Here is a 24,485-nt window from a genome sequence, read left to right as displayed (position 1 = left end):
GAAAAGTAGAAGACTAAAGGGAAACCACCTATTTTATAAAATGCCAGAAAATGAAGCAGAAGCAGAAACAGAAGTCTGCTTTATGAAGCTGAACTAATAAGAAACTCAAAGGGTCAGATAGTAAAGGTGGAACTTCTGTCAAGCCGTATGAAATTTTAAGCATAATCTTAAATACCAATGTGTGGGGTTTTAAAATCAATAAATTCTCTCTAGTTTGGACTTACTGGGAAATAAACCATTGTATCTTAGTAAAATCTTAGAATATGTATATATTTTTTAAACTATGATTTTGTTACTTAGAGCCGTGTCTCTCAAAGTGTGGTCACTTGGAAGTTATTTATTTGCTCCTGTGAAATGCAAATTCAGAGACCACCAGATCTGCTGAATCAGGACATCTGAACTCAGCAAACTGTGTTTTAATATTTGAAGCCAGTTCTGGTTCCCCTTGAATTTTCACTTATTTGGTCCTAACTTTCCATTTCCCTCTTGTGGTCACCAGCTTCTCACTGTGCTGCTTAACTTCTGTCAGTCAGTATCCTCATAGAGTTGTATCCAGACAAAAACCCATCTCTTCCTCCGTTTCAAGGTCTAAACTGGTGGAAATGCTTTCTAAGATCCCTTTAGGCTCTCACGTTCTACAGCTCAGTGGGTCTCACGCTGTCCAGAACCAAACTGGTTTGGTTTTGGGTTTGGTTTGGCTGTCATTAAAAAAAAAGAAATCTTCTGGCGGTTTCATACCAAACTGACTCTTCCTAAATATAGTCAGTCAAAACACTGAACTGTCTCTACAGATGCTCCTGTTAAACCACATTTTTCCATCTGGTATGAGGGCAGTCAGTTTCTTGGACCTAAGTGTTAGTCTATCTCTGTTAAAGTTCATCTCACTAGATCCAAGTCTGTCCAGATCTGTTTGGGTCCTATTTCTGTTCTTTTTTGTAGAAACCTTTTTGTCCTCTGCCTTGGCCGCTGATGTCCTGGCCCAAGGAATTAATAATGATATGAGTATTTTTGCTAGAGGGCATCCCCATAGTTTATGAGGCTTAAAAACTTGGCATCCATTGCAATCCTTGTGGAGCTAACATCAGAATAATTGTCATTGGTCCCATCATGGCTTGGACTGAAATTACGGCTGTTCTAAAGCTCCCCCTCACACTGCTTCTCCAAGTAGGGCCGTGTTTTCTCACTCCATCCTTAGTGTCTCTCACAGGACAGTCATGTGTAGCACACGGTCAGGACCTGTTTGTGATGATTATTTCCCTCTCCCTCTTATATTTATACCGCCAGCTAATTTTTTTTTTTTTGTAGGTGACACAAAGGTAAGTTTTAACTTATCTACAGTCGCATGAAGGGGAATTCAGAAATTTCAAAATAATAGGAAGTAAAAATTATGCCTCGTCGATTCTCTTTGCTTCACTGCCACCTCCTACCCCTAAGCTCTATTACCCAAGAGTTTTGTGCTCAAGTCCAAATACAAAATTTTGCTCATACATGACTCTTTTTTAATCTTTAGAACTTTTAAATTAAATTTATTGGGGTAACATTGATTAATAACATTATATAAGTTTCTGGTGTACAATTCTATAATGTAATATCTGTCTACTGCATTGTTTGCTACCACCCAGAGTCCAGTCTCCTTCCATCATTGTATATTTGTTCCCCTTTACCCTCTTCATCCTCCTCACCCTCTTTTCTTTCCCTCTGGTAATCATCAAACTGTTGTCTGTGCTTATGAGTTTGTTTGTTTTGTTTATTTGTTGCTTTCAGTTTTATATCCCACATGAGTGAAGTTATGTGGTTCTTGGCCTTTTCCATCTGATTCATTTCACTTAGCATGATACTTTCAAGATCCATCCATTTGTTGCAAATTACACTATTTCATTAATTTTATTGCTAAGTAGTATTCTGTTGTATATATGTACCACATCATCTTTGTCCAATCATCCGTCAGATACTTTGGTTGTTTCCATGCCTTGACTATTGTGAATAAGGCTACAATGAGCATACGGGTACACATATCCATTACAAATAAGTGTTTTCCCATATTTCAGGCAGATACCCAGAAGAAGGATTGCTGGGTCATGGTAGCTCTTTTCTTAATTTTTTGAGGAACCTCCATACTGTTTTCCTTAGGAGCTGCACCAATTCACATTCCCACCAACAGTGTACAAGAGTTTCCTTTGTCCACATCCCCTCTAGTGCTTATTTCTTGTCTTCTTGATAATAGCCATTCTAACAGGTATAAGGCGGTATCTTACGGTTTTCATTTGTATTTCCCTTATAGCTGGTGAGGTTGAGCATCTTTTCCTATATCCGTTGTTTGTCTGTCATACATGATTCTTAAAGGAGTACCATTAGATAATATAATTGCACAAAAAAAATTAAAGGCAAAAGCAAAACAACTTTATGGCAAGAATGCTTTTAGCTGTGCTTGCTAGAGCATGAAGCAGTGCCTGGAACCCTACACTGATATTCACAATCCTTATTCAATCCTCCTCAATATCTCTTCCTCCTCCCTCCCCCTGCAATGAAAGACCAGCCTTAAACCATACCACAGAAATCTCCAAAAAAATCGAGGCCTGATTTCCTCCTCCAAGATGCTACAAAACCTCTTTTGATGGGATGTTCTCCCTTACCCTTACTGCGGCAAGTAAGAGAAAAGTGCCCGATGCTAATGGAGCTCTTTGTAATCTCAAGTCAACCTCCATGAATATGTGGTACTTCTTTGGTTGCTTTCATTCTCCTGCTTTTCACCCTAATGTAGATCAGGGGGAAATAGACTAGGTTTTCCCTTTGGAGGAGGGCTTCCTGGCTGTGCTCAAACTGGATAGTCGGCCTCCCTGCTCTTGATTAGATTGGACCTGTTTCCAGAGGCTCTGCAAACCCTGGCGTTTCTCCTGGTCACGTACTAGATCCGGACCACCCACGGCAGAGCAGCTTGTTCAGACTGTAGCACAGAGTGGGCACTTGTGCCCAGGACCGAGAAGAACAAGGCACAGCTTCTGAGCTTGCCAAGGTTCCTTTTCTCTTCCTTCTTCTGCTCTTCTGCGTCACTGCAGCATATTTGCAATATTTGCCCTCATGTGTCCTTTCTCCACACACCCACATCCCGCCCCAAACACCTGCATTCCACCTGGGTGTGGCAAAGAGAGGCCAGCATCACCTTCCACCAGGTTCTCTCTTCATTTAGCCTTTTCAGGCAACCACCCTGCCCTACCTACTCTCAGATGGGTGGGGAGAGAGAAGTGAGATGACACACAAGGTAGAAGTGAAAAAAAATAATAGGAAGATATGAAGACTGTGGAGCTGCAGGAAGGGATGGGGAACCAGAGGAGAGATCCTAAGAAAGGAGGAACGTAAAATAACACTATGGCAAGAAAATCCCTGAATAAAAGAAATACTTCCAAATGCTAGCTAGTGACTTACCTTTTCTGAGAAAGGACAATAAAATTTAAATGTAACAAAATAACTGGAATTTCTCGATTGTGTTATCAAATCACCCAAGACCTCACTATTTATTTCTCTGTATTCCTCTAGGCAGCACAGTTTTTAGCTGTATCTGCCCAGAATCTAGCACAGTGCCTGCCTGCCACATGTTTGGCACACAAATAATGTTTGCTGGATGGATGAGCAACTAATCGAAGGGGTATATAAGTAGTATATATGAGAGTAAAGGTATATATATATATATATATATGTACACACACATATATGATCTATACACAAAAGAAGTGAAAGCAGGATGGCGAACAGATATTTATATATCTATGTCCATAGCAGCTTTATTCACATTAGCCAAAAGATGGGAGCAATCAATTCAAGTGTCCACTGACAGACAAATGGATAAACAAACTGTGGTATATACATACAGAAGAATATTATTCAGCTTTAAAAAGGAAGAAAATGGATGAAACTTGAAGACATTGTGTTAAATGAAATAAGCCAGTTATGAAAGGACAAATATTGTATTTCTCCTATATGAGGTTCCTAGAATAGTCAAATCCATAGGAAGAGAAAGTAGAATGGTGGTTGCCAGGAGCTGGGAGGAGGGGAGAAATGGGAGTTAGTGTGTAATGAGTGCTGAATTTCAGCTGGGGAAAATGAAAAAGTTCCGTAGATGGATAGTGGCAATGGCTGCACAACAGTGTGAATGTACTTAATGCCACTGAATGTACACTTAAAAATGGTCGAAATGGTAAATTTTGTTATATATATTTTACCACAATAAAATGATAGAAAAAAATGTTTTTATGATCATCAACTCATTCATAAATATGGAACAACAAAAGAAAAGTTATTTTTATAACAAAAGAACTCAGCAGGTAATACTCAGAAAGTATATTCTAGCAAGAAGACAGCAATGACACCAGACTTAAAAAGGCATTTAAAACCATGCTGCTAAGAATGAATTGCCTAAACCCTAATATGAGGCAGGGACTTTCAAAGTCTTTTAGTCCTGCCCACTCCCGGTTACCCCTATTGTGCCCTCTAAAAATACTACTACTACTACTACTACTACTACTACTACTAATAATAATAATAAAACTTTTAATTTGAAAAATTTCAAACCTACAAAAATTTCTAAGGATAGGACAGTGGGCACCCATCTGATCCCCTCTTGACTGTGAGGATGCGGAAGACTTTAATGGGGCTTCTGCATCATCCTGCCTGATGGAGCCCCCTCCCTCCCTCCACACCACTGCTGCCTCTGGGAGGTAGTCTCTAGGTGCGGGAGCCGGTGCGGCATACTGAGGACAAAGTCCATTCCCTGTTTGCAGAACAGCCCCTGCTCTGTGATTCTCGGTGCTCCTTCTCTGGTGCTGGTTTGCATGCTTTCCATCAGTTACCATCATGCAGCTGGTGTGCCAGTCTGACCTTCCTGCCAGGAAGTACCCATGTGTGAGCTCTGTTGTCAGTGTCCACATGAGTCAGGGCCCTGGGCCCTCTATCACAGACGAGGAGGCAGAGGGCTAACTAGATTAGTGACAGCTTGTTAGTGCAGTCGGACTTAAATTCAGAACCATTGGCTTTAAATTCCAAGTCGGTTATATTGTACACATAGGCGGAGCAGGAGCATTAGATGGGGGATGGGGAGGTAAGTGTGCAGCAGGGAGGAGAAGCAGCGGGTCGGGTCGGGCAGGTAGGCAAGGGTCAAGAGTGACTCAGAGCTACTCAGTGTGATTCACTATCTTTTTCTTGATTTGTAACAAGCTTGTTACAAAACAAGCTCTCAAGAAGGCAGCCGGCCTGCAAGGTGACTTTTAGAAATTGTGTGGCCTACCCCCTGCTTATGGCCAGAGCCAGACAAGAGGAGGTGTCCCGTAAACTGAGTAGTGCTTACCTGAAGCTTGGTGAGCAGGTGGCACAGTTCATGCCAGCATTGGAGTTAATTTAGTAAATCTTCCTTCAGGTGTTTCCCTGAAGCCTCCAGCTACCTCTAAATACAGATGAATGAGAGGTTCAGCATTATTCAACTCATAGTTTTGCACTTGGCTATATACCAGCTTGTGCTGTTGTGTGAGTAGACACTTTAGCCTGATTTAAATTTAAGCTTAAGTGTGTGTGTGTGTGTGTGTGTGTGTGTGTGTGTGTGTGTGTGTGTGAAGCATTACCCTTTTCAGAGGGTTGTCTTTCAAAGTACATCTTTGCAAAGTTGCTTAAATATATAAGGGTTTATTTTTCTCATATAGCAAGAAGGCAGAGTGGGTGTTCTTGCCGCTGGTTCAGTGGTTTGAGGATTTCGGGACTAAGGTCTCTGATATTGTCTTTGCCTGTTCTTCATGGTCCCAAGATGGCTACTACAATGCCAGCCATCATGTCAGTGTTCAAGCAGAAAAAGATAACAAAACAGCATACGTCCCCCGCAATCGGGTTCCTTTAAAGAGCTTTCCTAGATAACCCACATTATATTTCAGTGATTTCTCCTCTATAATGGAGGCTGGGGGTGGGGCGGGAAGCTTTTAGAGGGGCATTTTAAACCAGGAAACACAGATCTTTCCTAAATTGTGACATCATGCCAGAGTTGCCAGTCTCGAATAGTGTAGTGGAAGTGCAGAAGCATATTGAAGTCTCCAGCTCAGCTCCCCGCCATATCAGCAGAACAGAAAACAAACAAAGGAGCTCTTCTGAGGATTTAAAACTGAATGTGTCTGATCCACTCATGGAGCATGTGGCCTGGCCTTAAGCCATTTCTGCCAAGATTCACAGCTATTTATCCTGTGCTGCCTCTGTGTTGTAATTATGGACATTAGAGATTCTACTTTAAATGTCCACATACAAGTCAGTTACTGTACCTCTTCAGCTACTACATAACCTTTGAGAAATTAATTTTGGCCAGTATAAAACGTGGAATTAGCCACATAGGAATTAGCCAAATAAGTGCTTCCAGAAATTTCTGAGATGAAAAAATCATGCCATATAGACCTTAGGTGGGGAAAAATTTTTTTATTCTAGTGTATTAAGCATGCATTTTAAAAAATGTACATAAGTGTTTCACACTTCAATTTTCCTTCTTATAGAAAAAGAAAACAAAATATTCTCAACCTACATTTTAAATTTGGAACATAAAATGTATTTCAGTTCTATATTATATCCAGCTAAGTGTGGAAGGCAGAGAAGAGGAAAACCTAAGAAAAAAATGTAACCACACTGTTTATAAAGCTCGAGAGGCCAAGATCGAGTACATAAATTAACCCCTTTGCTATAATCTTTTGTATCTAAAAAGGAGGAAACATTTTATTTAAGCCGTTTTCATCTGAGCTAAAATATGAAGGCCATAAGTATTTTTGAAATCCGTCCTCACTTTATTTTTCCTGTAAGAAAATACAGGAAATGTTTTGCAACTTGATGAGGGTCTCATATTGTTACAAAATGAAAACTTTCCATTCAGCAATATTATGTCTGGCCCTTTAGACTTTCTGCTAAAGATCTCTTAGCCACGTATCTTTGCCCAACATACTGGCCAAAGTCAGCTTTCGATATTTGCCCTGTGGAGCAGATGCAACAAAGTTCAGAATCAAGTTGGTTTTCTCTAATTGGTGTGATCATAAAAAGCTGGCTGAATTCTGCACATTTTTTTGCTCCATTGCTGCAGCCCAGATTTCTGATGACCTGGAGTACCACCACCTGGTAAACACATCCTGGTACGAATTGCTTGTTTCACACGTGACCTTACATGGCCTCGTAAATCTCCCCAAACCTGAGAGGCTTTAGCGATGCTACTAGCTGGAAGAATTATAATCTTAAAAGGTGATTGAGAGACTGATATTCATGCCCAGTATTTTCATTCCGATGTCCATTCTCAAATCTTGCAGGTAAGGTTGACCTTTGTTTAAGAAAGGTGATGACTGTGGTCTTTGTACTTATAAACTGAAGCACGCTGCCGCCACAGAAAGCTTCACTTGTGAATGTTCTGCAGGTGATGAAGGACCTTGTGCTTTCCTGAGCTGAGGCACTTTTAACTTGACATATGATCTGAGCAGCGGAGTGCTGGCAGAGGCCCTATGTGAGGGAGGGTATGTTTGTGTACTTGCATTGCAGCGGAATCTTCATACTGCCTCATTTGCTACGTCCCTAGGGAAAGCTTGCCCAAACGGGGATGCTAGAACAAGTCATTGCAGTTTTGCACTATCTGAAAAAGAACTGCCCCTAAAGATACTGAACTTAGGGGAAAGGTTTATCGTTTCTGCAATGCGTAGGGTTTCAGAAGTTATTTAGCTGATCATAACTCTGCACAGAACTAGTTGCATTTACTCTTTTTGCATGTCTTTTAAAGGAATTATTTGACTGTCAATCTTTCATAAGCTATTGAGACTGGGGCAGGAGGACTCTAAAGTTTAACTAGAGTCACTATCTTCCCATCTTTCAAAATCTAAAACAGGATACAACAGACATTAACAAAAAAGAATGTTATCAAATAGCGAAAAACAAATAAGAAATAAAGAGCATGTCAGAATGAAGGAATAATGCATGTACTATTTTAGAAAAATAAAACTAAACCACAACATATCTCCTCTTTCCCAATTTTCCCAAGAAGCCATTCTCTCGTAGAGGTCCTAGTACCCAACATGTGCATACCAAAGTTGTTTGTTTTCTTTTCCCCATAGACCTGTCACATGCACTGTGTCCCAGGACCTTCATAATGGCACTGTAGGATAGAAAAACCATTATCCCACTTAATACATGGGAAATAAAGACTTGCCCAATATTAGATGACTTCCCAGGACTGCCTCAGGAATTTCTGATAGCAGAGCTGAAACTAGAACTTGCGTCTTCTGACTTTGTCCCACTGAATGACTTCCCTATGCTAGGTAGGTATGTATGTGGGACTGGGAGTAGAGCATGTACAAGCCTGTCCAGGAGACAGAAATAAACACATTAACAAAATGACAGCCACTGTGATAAGTTCTTAGAAGAAAACAAGGGCCGTGATAGTCAGGAACGAGATTTAAGAATGGGGATCAGAGAGAACCCCAAGAAAAAATATTTCTTCTACAACTTGAGGGATGTGGAGGGGCCAGTAAGGCCAGGATCCAGGAGGAAATTGTCTAAACATAGAGACAGCAGTGCAAAGGTCCTGAGGCAGGAACTTTAGAATGTAACAAGCAATAGAAAGCACAGAGTAAGATGAAGTTAGGACAGAGAATGGGGCTGGCTGGGCCCTGTGGCCATGGAAAGGATTTCTGATTTTATTCTAAGTGCAATGAAACCCCAGTGAAGAGTTTTAAGTGTAGAGAGTGGGACTAGGGAGGGAGAATGATCTGATTTATGTATTTAAATATTCTTTTGGCTACAGTACAGAGAATGGATTAGAAAGAAGCAAGAGAAGCTAGCGAGGAGGTGATTTCATCTTCAGGCAAGAGTTTGCACTGGCTTGGATTACAGCGGTTCCTGTGTAGAGAAGTGGGTGGATTTGAAATATATTTTGGGTATAGAACCACCAGGGTTCTGCTATTGTTAAGAGATTGAAGAGGCAACTTCCCATTGTGGTTAAAAGTGTAGGCTCTGAAATTGGGCCACAGTTGAAAATCCTGGCTCCTACACATACTGGCTTCTTATGCTTTAAGACTCAATTTCCTAATCTGAAAAATGGGGATAAGGATAGTACCTACCTCATAGGTTCACTGAATGGAATAAATAAGATAATGCAAACAGTACTAGTGCTCAGTATAGGCCATTAGGAAGTGACAGGTATGTGTCCAGAGATTCTGGGAACCATGAAGATTTTTGTTGACTTTGACCAGAATGGTCTCAGTGAAGGGGGCAGTGGACCCAGGCTGAAGTGAATGCCACCACGAGGGGCCTGGCTTTGGGGAGGAGAGGTCTTCCCTCTGTCCAGTCCTTCGTGGGGGAGCACTTGGATGTGCAAACATGTATGTAATGGTGAAATGTTCCCAGGATCACAAGAATGGACTGGTGTTAGATGGTGGCTAGATAGGTCTCTGTTTCTCCATTTAGAGAAGGAGGAATTTGGACTCGATCAGCATTAAAGTCCTTGTCAATATTAGGATTTTTCTCCTAGGCTTCTTCAGGAATTGTGAGTCAATTAATTAAGCTTTGTTAGAGGAGGCCCAGAAAAGTAAATTCTATTTAAATGTTGTTGTTTTTTTTTTTCCTATGGAAAAGTATGTTGACCTCTTAGAAATCGTTTACTTTCTAAGAATTTACAGACTCAGTGTACAATAGGACTCATTCATGGTATTTTGTGAAATGAAAGGAACAGATAAGATGGTGCTTTTTGTTTAAAAGGAAGCCAAAAAAGGCGTGTTTATTGTAAACAATCTGGAAGGACACACTGTCCACAGAATGTCATTACCAGACGGTGGAATTACTGGGGAGCTTTATTTTTCTCTTTAGATTTTTTTGACTTTCTGATTTTTTCTTTTTTTAATTTAATGAGTGTTTACTTTTATAAACAGGGACTGGAAACCCTTTTCTTTTTCCTTTTGGAGACTGTCTCCTCTTATTATTTGAGGACTGCTTGTTCTCAATTTGTATTGTCTCACTGACCCAGCCACGCCTTGCTTGTGTTTTGCCTGCTTACCGTTTCCTGCTCACAGTCTGATAATTACTTGCCGTCGCAATCTAAGTTTCCTGCTCACAGTCTGATAATTACTTGCCGTCGCAATCTAGGACGGACAATGAGAACGTAACATCATCTGGGCAAAGAAACCTGCCGCCTTCCTGTTCCTTTGCAGACTCTTCAGGTGCTGTGCGGGTGTTGAGGAAGTTCATCTCAGTTGAGTCATCCTCCCACTCATGGTCTTACACCAAAACTTTCTCTGGGTTTGTTGATGAGCACGTCATCAAAGAGAATCAATAGCTTTATTGAAATCAAGTTGCTACATACCGTAGAAGGACCTTTGCTTATTCAACTGGATGAGGAATTTTTTTTAGTGAGCTCATCTTTCTATCAGTGTTCTTAAGTGCTGATTCTCCTCTATAAGATGAGCAAGAAACAAAATCTTGACATTTCAAAATCAATAAACTCTTCAATTCCTATTTTTCACAGTGCCATAAAATGGTACAAAGCTGAAAAAGTTAAAGGTGGCCCACAAAGGGACTAGTTTCCACACAGAGAGACTTCACCCAGAAAGTTTTCTAAAATAATTGGTGATTCTCAGAGAGCCCAAATCGTGTCACTGGTCAGTGCAAGAACAAGTGAGTCACATCAGTGACAGGATATGAGACAAGAGTAACTGATGGCAGAATTTCTTAGGATGAGCTAGCTTTCTTTTTCCCTTAATGGCCTCCATGGGCTGGAAGACTGACTCATCTCTTCATTAGCACGTGGGTTGGCCCGAGCCTCTGACCGCAAGACTGGACTGTGTTTTTCATCCAGCTTTCCTCTAAGTTGATTCTCCAAGTAAATAATCCCTTAAAAGAGGTGAAAGGGCTCAGGACTTCAAACATGATTTGCTGTTCATTTCTGTTCCAGCTTTAAGACGTAAGACATAATAAAGAGAAATTTTAGTCAAGGACTAAAACTATTGTGGGAAATATGGAGTATTTTTTCTTTATATTTCATGAGAAAGTATTGCCTAGAGGGTTAAGAGTGCATCTCGGGAGCAAGACTCTCTGGGTTCAAGGTCCCACTAAAGCACTTTGTAGCCCTTTAGTGCTGGGCAATTTCTTATTCTCCTCATGCCTCAATTTACTGTCCTGTAAAAGAGGAATAAAAGTGGTACCTTCCTCGTTGATCTGTTGAGGGTACTGGGTTCTTACATGCAGAGTATTTAGAACAGTGACCATAGTAGCAATTCTTATCGAATGCGTCTACATTTATAATCATGATATTATTAGGTTAATAAAGCGCATTACATGGAGGCGTTCTGGCACTAACCCTAAAATACTGAATTTATGTCAAGACTTTGGGGGGAAATAGGAGGTAGGTGGAAAAATAAGGCTGTAAGCCACAAGTCTGAGCAAGATCTTTTTTTAAAAAAAAAAAGCTTACCCCTGAGGAGAAGTAGCAGCACGACTTGAGGGTGGAGATGATGGTGATGAGGATGAGGATAGGGATGGGATGAAACCACAGCCGGCAGTTATCAGGCAGTCATGATCTAGACAGGGCTAAAGCACTTTGCATGCATCACCTCATTTAGCCCTCAAATCCCTGGGGTAGGTCATTAACGTCCTATTACCGGTGAGGATACAGAGATGTGGAAAAGTTGAGGGACTTGTCCAGGGTCCGGGTGCTTGATGGGCCGTTCCTGAGCCGGGCGCAGGGGCTGCCCGTGAGCTGATGCCCCGGCCCTTGCAGGATCACATGTGGCTTCCCCTTTTCCCACCCAGACCCTGAGCAAGGCCTTGACTCTCTGCAGCTTTCTCCTTCCTTAAAATGTTTCCACCTCCCACTATGGTCAGAAGAGTGAAGGTTGGTTACTTCCTTAATGTTGTTTGCATAAAATTATCTAGTGGATTCTTTTCATAAAAACAAAACAAAAGTACAAAAATCAGCATGCCCTATGTAATGGATGCACTGGGAAAACCCCAAGGTTTGGAGCCAGGCAAGCTGGGCACATGGGAAAGAAAAGGCCTGTTCATGTGCGCTGAGCACCTTTGTGGAGTGACCGCCTTCACAGACAGCCTCCTGAACCCTCACAGCAGCTAGGGAGGGGGTTTCTAATTCCCATTTAGAGATGAGAAAACTGGGCTTCAGAGTTTAGTCTGATCGGTCTTATGGCTACTGTTTCTGCAGGGATTCAAGCTCAGGGCTGGGGCATCCTGAAGCCCACACTCGCACTGTCTTTCCTCGCTTCCAAGCGCCCCCTCTACCTGTGGTAGCTACTGGAAAGAACTGCAGATGTGCAGAGAGGCACTAGAAGAGGGAGGGGACTGGAGGAGGCCGAGGCCACCTAATCAGCAAATATGGACAGTGGGTCCCTCATTCTTGGTACCTAAGCTAAACCTTATTCGGTACTTTTCTCCCAGTCTCCTTTCTCCCATTTGTGATTTGCCATCCCCTTTCTTCCCTGGGAAAGGAAGCGTGTACTCGGTTGACAGCCCTGGATTTCAAAATTGCCGACTTAAGGAGAGTTCATTGAGGAACTGCTAATGGCTGTGGCCATTTAGCCCAGAATGCAATTATAACCACTTAGCTGGATGTACCTTTGTGTGCCTGCTGTTTCCTTTAAGGCTGTAAACAGCACCTGGAAGGGCCGGGGACAAACAATGGTTTGGAAGAAAGGCTTCATTCAACATTCCTGTTGAGTTTGTATTGAATTATCCAAATAGACCTTATTTCATATGCAGTTCTAGTGATCAAACCTTGCTATTATTTTCTTCTCAGATCTGCCATCATGACTAGGAACTTGTATTCATGTGGTGGTAAACTGCACAGCAGACTGGGCTTCCTTCTCTGTCTGGACAGGTGGGCGGGGAAATACCCCTTCTCTTATGGGTGGGAAATTATGTAATGTAATTATAAGACTACTTCCTGGCAGCAAAACACCTGCCTGTTTCCTGCCCAAGAGCCTTTAAGAGAGAAAAAACCAGGGTGGAGTGTTTGCAGAAGATGGCTTTGCTGCCATACTCTCCTAAGAACTATGAGGCCAGAGTAACTGCCAGCCTTATGATATGATATAGTATGGAATGGTGGAGAGTTAGCCCAGCCAACTGTAGTCAGACCTGGATCAGGCCCCAGGAGCTCTTCCCCCTCCCTCCAAACCTGGCATCTTGGGGTTTTCACAGGCCCAGCTACAGGTGGCGAGGAAGAGAGGCGGTGCCGCAATGGGCAGGTGCCTGCCCCAGCTTACTGTTACCTGCAGCTTCTGGCCTCTGGAGGCTGGACTGCTGCTGGGCATTCCCTAAACAGACTGCAGACCCAGCTGGGTGGGGCCATGGGTGTCACAGAGAGATTCTGTCCCAAAAAAGTGGAGCAGTGTTGGGGAACTGTATCTCTAACCTCCTGCAGGTGTTAGAGCCTGGGAATAACCTGCTGACTCCTCACCACAGCTGGGAAGAGGCCAACAGCCCTTTTCAGGGTCTGACAGCAGCTCATTCACACCAAAGGGCTTGCACCTTCACATCTTCTAACTTGGGAAAGGAATGCTTTCAGTCAAAGGCACTTCTGAGAAGGGGTTTTACTTTGACTTGGGACAGGGTAGTATCGGAGGGCTGCTTCTTTCCCCTGATGTCAAAGACTGACCCACATATAGACAGGGTGTCCCCCTTAAAGATGCCAGGGTGGAAGGAGGAGGATCAAAAGCGAGGTGCCTGGGTTGTCTGATTACCTCCCCTTCTTCCTTTAAAATGAACTCTCATCCATGGCTGGTGAAGCTCAGACATGGGACCCAGAGCCACTTCCCATGGGACTTCGCACAGGGTGCCTGCTACCTCTTTCTTCTGGGTGCCCTATGACCTTCCCTCTTGGGGCAGGCAGCCATGTCCTCCTGTCTCCACTCAGACCCTCCAGGTACCAGGCTGGAGTCAGGAAGTGTGTGCTCCAGGCAGTCCCAGGAAGGGCAGGGCAAGCCGTACAGAGGAGGCTCTGGTAAAGGCTGGCGGGACAGGCAGCCAGCCTTTGGCTTTTTAGAAAAGTGTGAGGATGATAGTTAAATGGTACATCATAAATGACGTAACAGCTCTGGAAGACTTTGTAAACCTCTTTAGAAATGTGAAGTCTTTTCATTTTACCACTGTGGTACACTGTTAACTGATGCTAATTAGAGATTCCATGGACCAATGAAGTGAGGAAAGAAAAAGCAAAACATTACTTAGGCTGAGATTCATTCTAGTTCTAGCCGTTAATGTAAGCTGCTCCCTATTTATGCCTAATTACCATGAATTAGGACAATGATGAGACAGATTGGTTGATTTGGGATTGATTAATCTAAGTTTATTTCATCACGACTCCTAGTTCTAAACGTGTGCTCAGGCTGCTGGGGTTGTAGTTTGTGTTGCTTTGTGCCTCGGGACTCGGTTTTCTCATACTTTCTAACAACTGGCAGGGACTTTGGCCTTGAGCCTGAGTGGATGGAACCCTATACAGTTTGCTTCGGGGATACAGGAACCTGAGACCTGACGGGGGACTCAGAGCCATGAGCATGATTGGAATTATTTTTATCTGGGTTCCAATTCAGCAAAGACGTTGTCTGACCTGGAGTTGGGGATGGAGAAGGGATGGATTTGAGGGGTATCTGTGAGGTGATTTGTTAATGTATGTGTGAGGGAATTGGAAGCGTTAAATGGCTCTCAAGTTTCGAGCTGGGGTCCTTGAGTGGATAGTCTCACCATAAATCGAGGCAAAAGTACCAAAGAGGTGAAGATGCCAAGTTCAGTTTTGGACCCACTGAGGTTGAGTGCCTGTAGGGTATCTAGTGAAGATGTCCATCAAACAATTGGATGTTCACTCCGGAAGCTTGGGTGAGAGGTGAGGGCTAGAGATAAATGTGTTGGCAATGTACATGTGGAAGTTGAAATCCAGAGACCCAGGAAGAGTACGTGTGAAAAGAGCATTGAGCTGAGGACAGGACCCTGGGGGAAACTCTCAGAAGAGAGAATAAGATGTGGCCGGAGAGGACACGGATTTTACTGAACAGCTCACTGTTCACGTGGTGTCATTCTTTAAGGGAGAGTGATTCAAGTGAAGGTGAATGAAGGTATGTCATTCCCAGCAGAGCTTTTTAATTGCTTTACACAATCTTCAAAAATAAATCAGGTTCAAATTTCTTGCTAATTCTCTCTAAGAAAATTGGTATACATTCTCATTTAAGATTTATTGAGATGTGTTAGGAAATTGCATCTGAGCTCCTCTGACCTTACCAGTTTCCTTATTTGGAACTCCTTGAAACAGCCCCGGGAGCTCGGCCAGCCTTCTTGTCCTCCAGCCTTGGGGTGATATTCCCTGGATCCCGTCTTCCTGCTGCTCCTCAAATAAGCACATCTATGCCCTCTCCTTTGTTAGCCTGCTTTTAGTTAATAAAGTAATATGATCGTTTTTTAAGTTCAAATAATACAAACAGATATTCAGTGATAAGTAAATCCCCTTCCTACCCAGGACCCTAATCTTCAGCCCTTTCTCCCCTGCCCTGCAAAGCAACTTCTGTTCCCAGTGTCATGTCTGTACAACATCCTTCTGGAAATACCGGCCCATGGGCCAGATCCAGCCAGTGTTCTGTTTTTGTAAATAAAGTTTCGTTGGAACACAGCCATGCCCACCCACTTGTACATTATCCTGTGGCTGATTCCCACTACATTGTTGAATAGTTGTGACAGAGAAAGAAAAGTTTTGCCAACATGTGCTTTTTATGTGTGGACACTTTTGTGTATAGTCTTTTTTGACATATCTGTGAGCACACTATACACAGTTCTGCATTTTGCTTATTTCTATTTCACAATAAATTGTGAAGATCATTCCCTATGGGCACATGCAGATTTGTCTTAGGCTTTTTCACAGTGTGGATGTAATTAATCAATCCCCTGATGAAGAATGTTTTTACTCTTTTCAGTCTTTAGCCTGAACAAATAACACTACAGGGAACCTTCTTGTGCACATACCTTCTCTGCACACACGTGAGCCCTTTTGGATAGGTACACTTAAATCTGACAGATATGGCCTAACTGCCCCCGAGGTAGTTTTTACCCCACACTCAACCTCAATGAGAGTCACATTCTTTTCATTTTAAGGGCTAAATTGCTAACCCCTGTGAGGAAAAGGAGCTAATAAAGTAAAAAACGAAGAAATGTGCCGGTTTACCAAATTTGTATAATCTGTACAAAATTTTACAGTCTCTATTACCTGCTATTGCTCATTTGAGTGTCTGCCACTGCTCTTATTTCTGAAGGAGGGTGTCTTAGTCCATGCAGACTGCTGTTAACAAAATGCCACAGACAGGGCGGCTAGTAAACAACAGAAATTTATTTCTCACTATTCTGAAGGCTGGAAGTCTGAGATCAGTATAATGAGATTCTGGGGAAGGCTCTCTACCAGGTGCACACTGCTCATATCTTGCTGCTTCCTCACACTGGTGGGAAGGACAAGAGAGCTCTCTGAGGTCTCTTCTTATAAGGGTACTGATCTCATCTATGAGGGCTCCACCCCCATGACCTAGTCACCACCCAAAGGCCCCACCTCCCACTACCATCACACTGGAGATTTGGTGTCAACGTATGAATCTTAGGGGGACACAAACATTCAGTCTACAGCAATGAGATTCACTGGGCTTCCTCATCTGACTTCAGACATAGATCTAATCAGGCTCCGAAGGTAGAATCAAGATGGATATTCCTTTTCATCTCAGGTAGGCTATTTGCATCTCTAAGGCCCTCTTAATGCCATCCATTTCTCTAGACCTTTGCCCAAACCAGAATACTGCCTCCCCAAATGTGCTAAACCGAAATACAAACAGTATAAGATACTTAGTACCTGTCTTTTAGAAGTTTACATTATTTTCCATTCTATTTGGTAACCAACGTCTCTCAGAATTAGGTATAGTTAACACAGATTGCCACAAAATACCTCCATTCTACACAGTTCCATTTCCTTATTTCTGGATTCTCTCAAGGATGAGAACCTTGCTTTAGTCATCTTTGGGCCCAGCATTCTACCTGACATGTGATAGGTGCCCAGTGGACTTTGGCTGAACTGAACTAATTTTCTCTTAATGCTTCAACTGAATTATTCCTTTTGCCTCTTACAGAATGAAGATATTCAGATGTTGTTTTAAATACACCCTACAGCAGAAAGTTTTCATCCTGTTTTTAACCCTGTGGCTGCTCTCCCTGGTGAAGCTTCTAAACATAGGAAGACTCCTCTTCCCTCAAAAAGACATTTACTTGGTTGAGTACTCCCTAAGTACCTCCCCCTTTGTAAGGAACAGATACACTCATGTTAAGGATGAAGTCACATATGAAGTTAACTGTTTGAGAGTCTATGAACAGGAGCCTTTGGAAATTGGCAAGACTCTGGAAATAAGAAGAAGAGACATCATCGACTTGGATGATGATGATGTTGTGGCAATGACCAGTGATTGTGACATTTATCAGACCCTAAGAAGGTATCCTCAAAAGCTTGTTTCACAGGAAGAGAAAAGCTTCCCAATAGCCTATTCTTTGGTTGTTCACAAAGATGCAATTATGGTTGAAAGGCTAATTCATGCTATATATAACCAGCACAATATTTACTGCATCCATTATGACCATAAGTCACCCGACACCTTCAAAGTTGCCATGAACAATTTAGCTAAGTGCTTCTCCAATATTTTCATTGCTTCCAAAGTAGAGACTGTGCAATATGCCCACATTTCCAGACTCCAAGCTGATTTAAATTGCTTGTCAGACCTTCTCAAGTCTTCAGTCCAATGGAAGTATGTTATCAACCTGTGTGGGCAAGACTTTCCTTTGAAGTCAAACTTTGAATTAGTGTTAGAGCTGAAGAAACTCAATGGAGCAAATATGTTAGAGACAGTGAAACCCCCTAACAGTAAAATGGAAAGATTCACTTATCGCCATGAACTCAGACAGGTGCCTTATGAATATATGAAGCTACCAATAAAGACAAACATCTCCAAAGAAGCCCCACCTCATAACATTGAGATATTTGTTGGCAGTGCTTATTTTGTTTTAAGTCGAGCATTTGTTAAATATGTTTTCAACAACTCCCTTGTTAAAGACTTTTTTGCCTGGTCTGAAGATACATACTCGCCTGATGAGCATTTCTGGGCTACCTTAATTCGGGTACCAGGAATACCTGGGGAGATTTCTAGATCAGCCCAGGATGTGTCTGACCTGCAGAGTAAGACCCGCCTTGTCAAGTGGAGTTATTATGAAGGCCTTTTCTATCCCAGTTGTACTGGCTCTCACCTCCGAAGTGTGTGTATCTATGGAGCAGCAGAATTAAGGTGGCTTCTACAAGATGGACATTGGTTTGCTAATAAATTTGATTCTAAGGTGGATCCTGTCTTGATTAAATGCTTGGCAGAAAAGCTTGAAGAACAACAGAGAGAGTGGATCACATTATCTTCAGGAAAGTTATTTATGGATGAAAATCTCACAGTCACATCATGATAAAATCATGATGGGAATAAGGTGACAAACGGAGTTAATGTGGAGTCGTGTGCTATACCATGTCCAGCGCCATCTGAGCTTCACCTTCTCATGTTTGAAAGGTGTCTAAAATTCCACATGTAGGAAAAAGTGACCCAGCCTTTGGTGACAGCCTGCATTTGGTTGGGTACTTCTGTTTGTTTTTGCCTGTAATCTCACTGAGCTAAATCAGAGAACTTAAACAGTCATCGGTTATTTATTGAGCTCCTATTGTATGCCAGGCACTTCTTTAGAGATGTGTAGCAATTAAATCCAAGTTTTAATGAGCTATACAATGCCTCAAGGGACCATACTCATACGGCAACCTCAATATCTTCTGCACATAACAATCAGGATCCTACTGAAGAAGGTTTGGAGTGTGTGGTAATCACCCATATAAACCACCCATTTCAGAATAGCATTGAAGTACAGTGACCAACACTCCACTTGTCTTTTAATTCAACTCCCTTGATTTTCTCTAACCATTAGAATATTAGAAGGAGAGACTCCACTACCTCAGAAGAGTTCAAAGTTCGATTTCCTCCCTGCCAAAGCATAATTTACCTTCTGGTGCCTCATTCATTCAGTTCAGGGTCGGCAGACTCTGTGAGTGGGGCATTCATAATGTCTGAATGTTAGGGAAGCAGTGGGAATGTCTAGAGGGATTGGGATAGGTGGTGCCTGAAGAGGAACAAAAGGATTTGTATAATTTTTGCATCATGTTACACAATGTGTCATGATGGCCTCCTTTTTAATTCACCTGTTTCTTTAAAACACATTTACTGATTAAAAATGAGAACTGGTTATACTCCAGAACATGGAAGTTAAGTCTTCCAGTTCATAGATTATCATTATATGTAAGTTTCTTTACAATGGAATTAGTATAATTTTGTTTTATGGAACTACCAAGCTAAGAGTCACTGAATTTTCTTGAAAAGGTTATGTGAAATATGACAGCTTTATAAATTAATTATTATGGTCATTTAAAAAAAATTTCTTCTCCAGCAACTGTCCAAGTGGAACCCAAACTTAAAATTATGAAACTCTACATTCATTGCAGTCTTCTTCTCAGCTTAGATCCAGAGAGAAGAAGCTAATTTTCCTAAGGACATAGCAAGAATATTGATGAAAGATGTTTTGTAAAACCTACACCTTATAAAACTACCAAATGAGTCAAATATACACAGATTTTAATGTAACTATGTTGGGTTGGAGATGAAATGGGGCAGGAGCAGGGTTCTGAGAACAGACTATAACATTATTATGTTTCTTAGGAAATCGTGGAACTCATGTAAAAATTTCTTGGTGATCTTATGTTTCAATGTCAGCCTCAGGAACTATGTAAAGGTGCAGTAATCAAGGCCAGTGTGAGACTATTTGGAAGACTGAAGTATTTAAGTATTTTTTTAAATGTCTGTGTTCTAAACGTCTAGGAAACGAACTCAGCTTGTTTTAACGTTTGTGATGCTAACTGCCAAGCAGCACCACCTCGCTCTTCTCCTGAGCTCCGTTTTCTTCCTTTCTTTTCCCTGCCCGCTTCAAATGACTTCATTTTTCAGAAAACAGCTATTATCAAGTCCCTGTTCTTAAAAAAGAAGTGACTATTCGAGCTGAGTTCTACAGAACATCCTCACCAGTTCATTAGTGTGTATGACCGTGACAAGCTGTCACTTTGGTCTATGAGCCTATTACTGGTCTTTGAAACGAGTACTTGGTTGTCTATCCTGGCTTCCTCGCAAGTTTATTGTGAGACTCAATTGAAATAGTATATGAAAAAGGCAACAAACTGTTGAAATGTTAGAGAGCAACGTTACTGTAGATCCAACTCCGTTGTGAGACTTAACCATTTATCTTTTCTGAAAAACCTTCAAAAGATTTTAAAAAGCTACAAATGCAGGGGCAACTTCTGTAACCGAATCCAGGTCTGAAGAAACTCCCGTCACCACGTCTCGGGGTTATTTCTAAACTATCAAGATTAAGAATTTAGTCCCGTGACTTAGAGCGGGAATAGGGGTTGAAGTACTTTTCCTGTCATCCAGGCTTAAACATGCAAGGTGAAGTCTTGGTGTTTAGCCTTTGGTTGTCAGAGTAAATGCAAAGGCTGAAAAATAAATGTCAGCCTCTTGTTCCTGTGTCTTGCTTCCTGGTGAGAAATGATTCTACCTCTTGTTTCCTGAGAAATTTCTCAGTTGTTAATCAGTTTAACGCCATGTCCAAATGAAACATGGAACCATGAAGAGGCGGCAGTGCTTTCTTTTCTCCATTAACAAACACATGTCTCAGGATTCAATTCCTAACTTTCCAGGGAGCTGGTCAGAACACGCTTTTGCCTTGAGAATCCTGCAGATTCCCTGCATGCCTTTCAAACTGATCCTCCCCTAAAACTTTTGGTATGATTACCTCTGGTCTGGAGAATGTTCTGCAGTCTGTGTTTCATAATTATTTTCTGCATAGTATGTATCGAATCTAGACTCTTAAGTTATTTGGCGATGAGCCCAGGACCTTGGTATTTGCGAATTGTATTAGATAATATTAATAATGAAAGAGCTACCAATTCTATATATAATGTGTGTGTGTATATGTGTATATATATACATAAATATACACACACATATTATCTGAACAAACTGCTGTAATATTATAATACAGTGTTGCTGCTGTTCTTAATATTTTGGTTTTTTTTAAGTGAAATATATATAAATATTTAAATTTGTAGAGTTAAATCTGAAAATTTCTCTTGCTTTCCAGAGTGTGAATGTTTTATATATAGGCTATGAAATGACAGTCTTCTCTGGGGATGTAAAGTGAATGTTACCCTATGATCGTTATAACTGTTTTCCTTATTGATGATGATGGAATGAGAGTTTTGATTTTTTAAAATTTTCTTATCAACTGGTCTCTAAGTCTCCTGCTGTGTATGTGTGTGTGTTTTATCATTTTCAAAAGACAATTTCCCATTATATAAGTTTTAGATAGATTGATATTGCATTTTTATGTTTGCTGCTACTAGATGTTAATTCTCCACTACTGTAAAATAAAATATGCTCCAAAAACCAAACTCCTGAAATTTATGATGTTTCTTTTCTCTGGTTGTGTCGGTTCCCCACGAAGACTCTTTCTGTTTATGACACTTGCCCAGTATTTGAAGAGCACAGTTAATTTCACTTCCGAGCAAAAGAAATTCGGTGTATTTACTATTCACAGAATATAGGCACACGAACATGAGTTGTTTAATTTGGCAAAGTCTCAAAGAATCTTCTAGGATTTCCCTGCCTTCATTCTCCTTCAGGTTGGTCTCTCCTCTAAGATTAATTATCTAGATAAATATTCTTGTTTGCTTGATTACATTACGGAAGTTCGTTTTTAATAGCGTAGGCTGAGCTATCCTCGATCCTTGGAAAACCCAGCCTCCGTCTCCCCACACCAGGACACCTGCCTTGGTTGTGAGCCCTGTGGACACAAGGACCCTGACTCCACCCATGTCTTCAGACTCGGTTGGTGGGTAATACCTGAAGAGCTGCCCTCTGTCCTGGAAAACATCACCTTTCCCAGCTCTACCACGCTGGTGAATATTTGGCATCGCTGATCCCCACACTACCACTCTGAAAAATCCCCTGGTCAGTTTTCTCCTTTCATCCTTTCTAAAGCCATGACAGCCACCAGCCTCCCTGGCTGGCAAGATCAAGGAGTAAGGCATTTTAGGAATCTTCAACATAAAAAAAATTAACATCTGCTCTTAATCTAAGGTTAGTTCTAGCTCTTACCAAGCTGGACAACCAAGCACATCCACAATGATCTCATGGAAGAATATGGACTTTTTTTGGTAGTGGCATTGGTAGGGCGGGTTGGTATGCAGCATGATATTAAAGACTCAGACTTGATTCCTGGATAAGCAGTTTCATATCTTTTTATTCCTTTCGATGTCTATAAAGATACATCTAAACTGGGACTACTGGCTTCTAGATTCATGAAACTGATTATGAAGAAACCCTGGCAAGAGAGAGTCAGTCGGTGATTGCAAATGTGTTCCTACTACTGAAAAAAATGTTCCTATGATGATGCATGACAAACAGCTTAAGCTTTGCTTCAGAGACAGGTGATCAGTGTGTCAACTTAGGCGGCTGTTTAAAAATCGCAGGAAGACTATTCACCTGACCTCAGGTATGGCCTTCACATGGAGCAGCACCATCCTTTCTAGGAACACTTTGGCACTGAATCATACAGAAGACAAATAGAAAAGAATCTGAAGGAAAATCATGGTCGATGACTTGGGTAAATTTATTACTTTTTTGTTGCTGCTATTGTTTGTTTCTTATAGAACAATAAAGACAATTTAAACAGAAACAATGTGTATTCATAATTCTAACATCCTGATGAAACCATTCCTGTGTTGCTACATGATCTTTATGGCTATCTAATGGTCATACCATAATTCACTCAGCCTTTCCTTTACTGTGGAACATTTGGATTGTAAGCTACATTTTTTTTTGGCTGTCATAAATAACAATGTTGTGAAAAGTTTTATCCACAAAGTTTCTCCTTTCCTGGAATCACTTCCTTATGATGCATTTCCAAGAGAGGGATCCTGAAGAGAACGGATTTTTAATTTTACCATTACTATTTTTTTTACTGATTGCTTTTCATATATGTTACAAATCACTCACTCAAAGAATTATGTAGGACACTTGGTGTAAATCAACCACAGTCTCAACCTATGTGAAATAAATTGTATTTATTTATTCTGATAAATGGCCTTTCTGATGTAGCCATTCTTCTAACAGATCAAAGGTGTTTTAATGTATGTTTGTGAAGAGCTCTTTCGGAATATTCCGAAAGGTTTAACTTTGATGACTGACTTCATTCCAGGAAGGATCTAAAGTTCCTTCTAGTATCCATTCTCCCTGGCTTCTGTGGTTTTATTTTGAGGAGCAATATGACCAACTATTAATTCCCAGCCTTGCTTTCAGCTAGGGGTGGCAAAAGAGAAAAAGCAGAAGTCATTGGGTGGGGCATCTGAGGATGCACTCAAAAGGTGGCTTACCTAGCTTGACTTCCACCCACCTTCCTCTCTCCTGCTGCCTGGAATGTGTTTGTAATAGCCTGAATTTCAGCAACTATTTTAAAGCCATGAGGATGCAAGTTATATGGCAAGGATAGAATAAAAATATGACAGCTGAATCATCCAAAACCACTTGCCTCCAGTCTTTTATGGGAGAAAAAAACCTGACATACACTTTACTGTTATCTCAGTTCTGTTACTAAGAGTGGAACACGATCCCTAACTTTTACAATGTTTTTTTAGAACAATGGCTTTCAAACTTTAGTTTGCATCAGAATCAGCTAGAGGGCTTGTTAAACACACAGATTGTTCCCTCTATCCCCCACTTTCTTATGTTTGGTGGAGGAGCAGGAAAATTTGCATCTCTAACAAGTTCCCAGGTGAGGCCTATGCTGTTCAATGTTAAATTATTTCTTTAACATTGTAAACATTAAGCCAAGTTAGCATTTGGAAAGCAACAAATATTGCAATAAGTGTACATACCTTCAGATGGTAAAATGCTGTGATGAGAAGTTCAGAAATATTTTAGATGCTCTGCCCTATATGCTCTCTCTATACTGTTGGCTATCGATATTTTCTAAAGTGACTAAAGTTGATACATTTCCATAACTACAAGTCCCCCTAAAATTATTTTCAACCAAATTGCTGCCTTATTTGGAACTATTTTATAAAATGTAATAAAATAAATGAATTTGGAGAGTACAGTTAACCTGAAATTACAGTGATGAAGTCTCAAATTCAGACCTATGTGTTAATTCTACTGAACGAAATATATGCTGGTGAGACAGACTCTACCCAGACAGAATTTTTCATGAGTATTTCAATGTGACAGTCCTAAAAAATTTTTAAACATTGAAATGAAACACAGCCATATCATCCTAACTCTTCACTATTTCAAGCCATT

The 24,485-nt window shown here is 41.1% G+C and overlaps 1 protein-coding gene across 3 annotated transcripts in view; it reads left to right on the top strand.

Moving 5' to 3' along the window:
* GCNT4 (glucosaminyl (N-acetyl) transferase 4, core 2) overlaps positions 1–21,580 on the top strand; it is a 26,745-nt gene extending 5,165 nt beyond the window's left edge. For all 3 annotated transcript variants that reach the window (XM_006913145.2, XM_006913146.3, XM_025047840.1), the window contains exon 2: positions 17,139–21,580. In XM_006913145.2, the coding sequence (XP_006913207.1) occupies positions 17,140–18,504 (1,365 nt within the window). In that variant the 5' untranslated portion in view covers position 17,139 and the 3' untranslated portion in view covers positions 18,505–21,580. The remainder of the gene's footprint in view (positions 1–17,138) is intronic.
* Positions 21,581–24,485: the final 2,905 nt, after the last annotated feature.

The sequence above is a fragment of the Pteropus alecto genome, unplaced genomic scaffold (assembly GCF_000325575.1).
Source record: "Pteropus alecto unplaced genomic scaffold, ASM32557v1 scaffold20, whole genome shotgun sequence".
NCBI classification, from domain to species: domain Eukaryota; kingdom Metazoa; phylum Chordata; class Mammalia; order Chiroptera; family Pteropodidae; genus Pteropus; species Pteropus alecto.
Note: the sequence above shows the minus strand (reverse complement) of the source record. Positions and strands in the feature narration are given on the sequence as shown.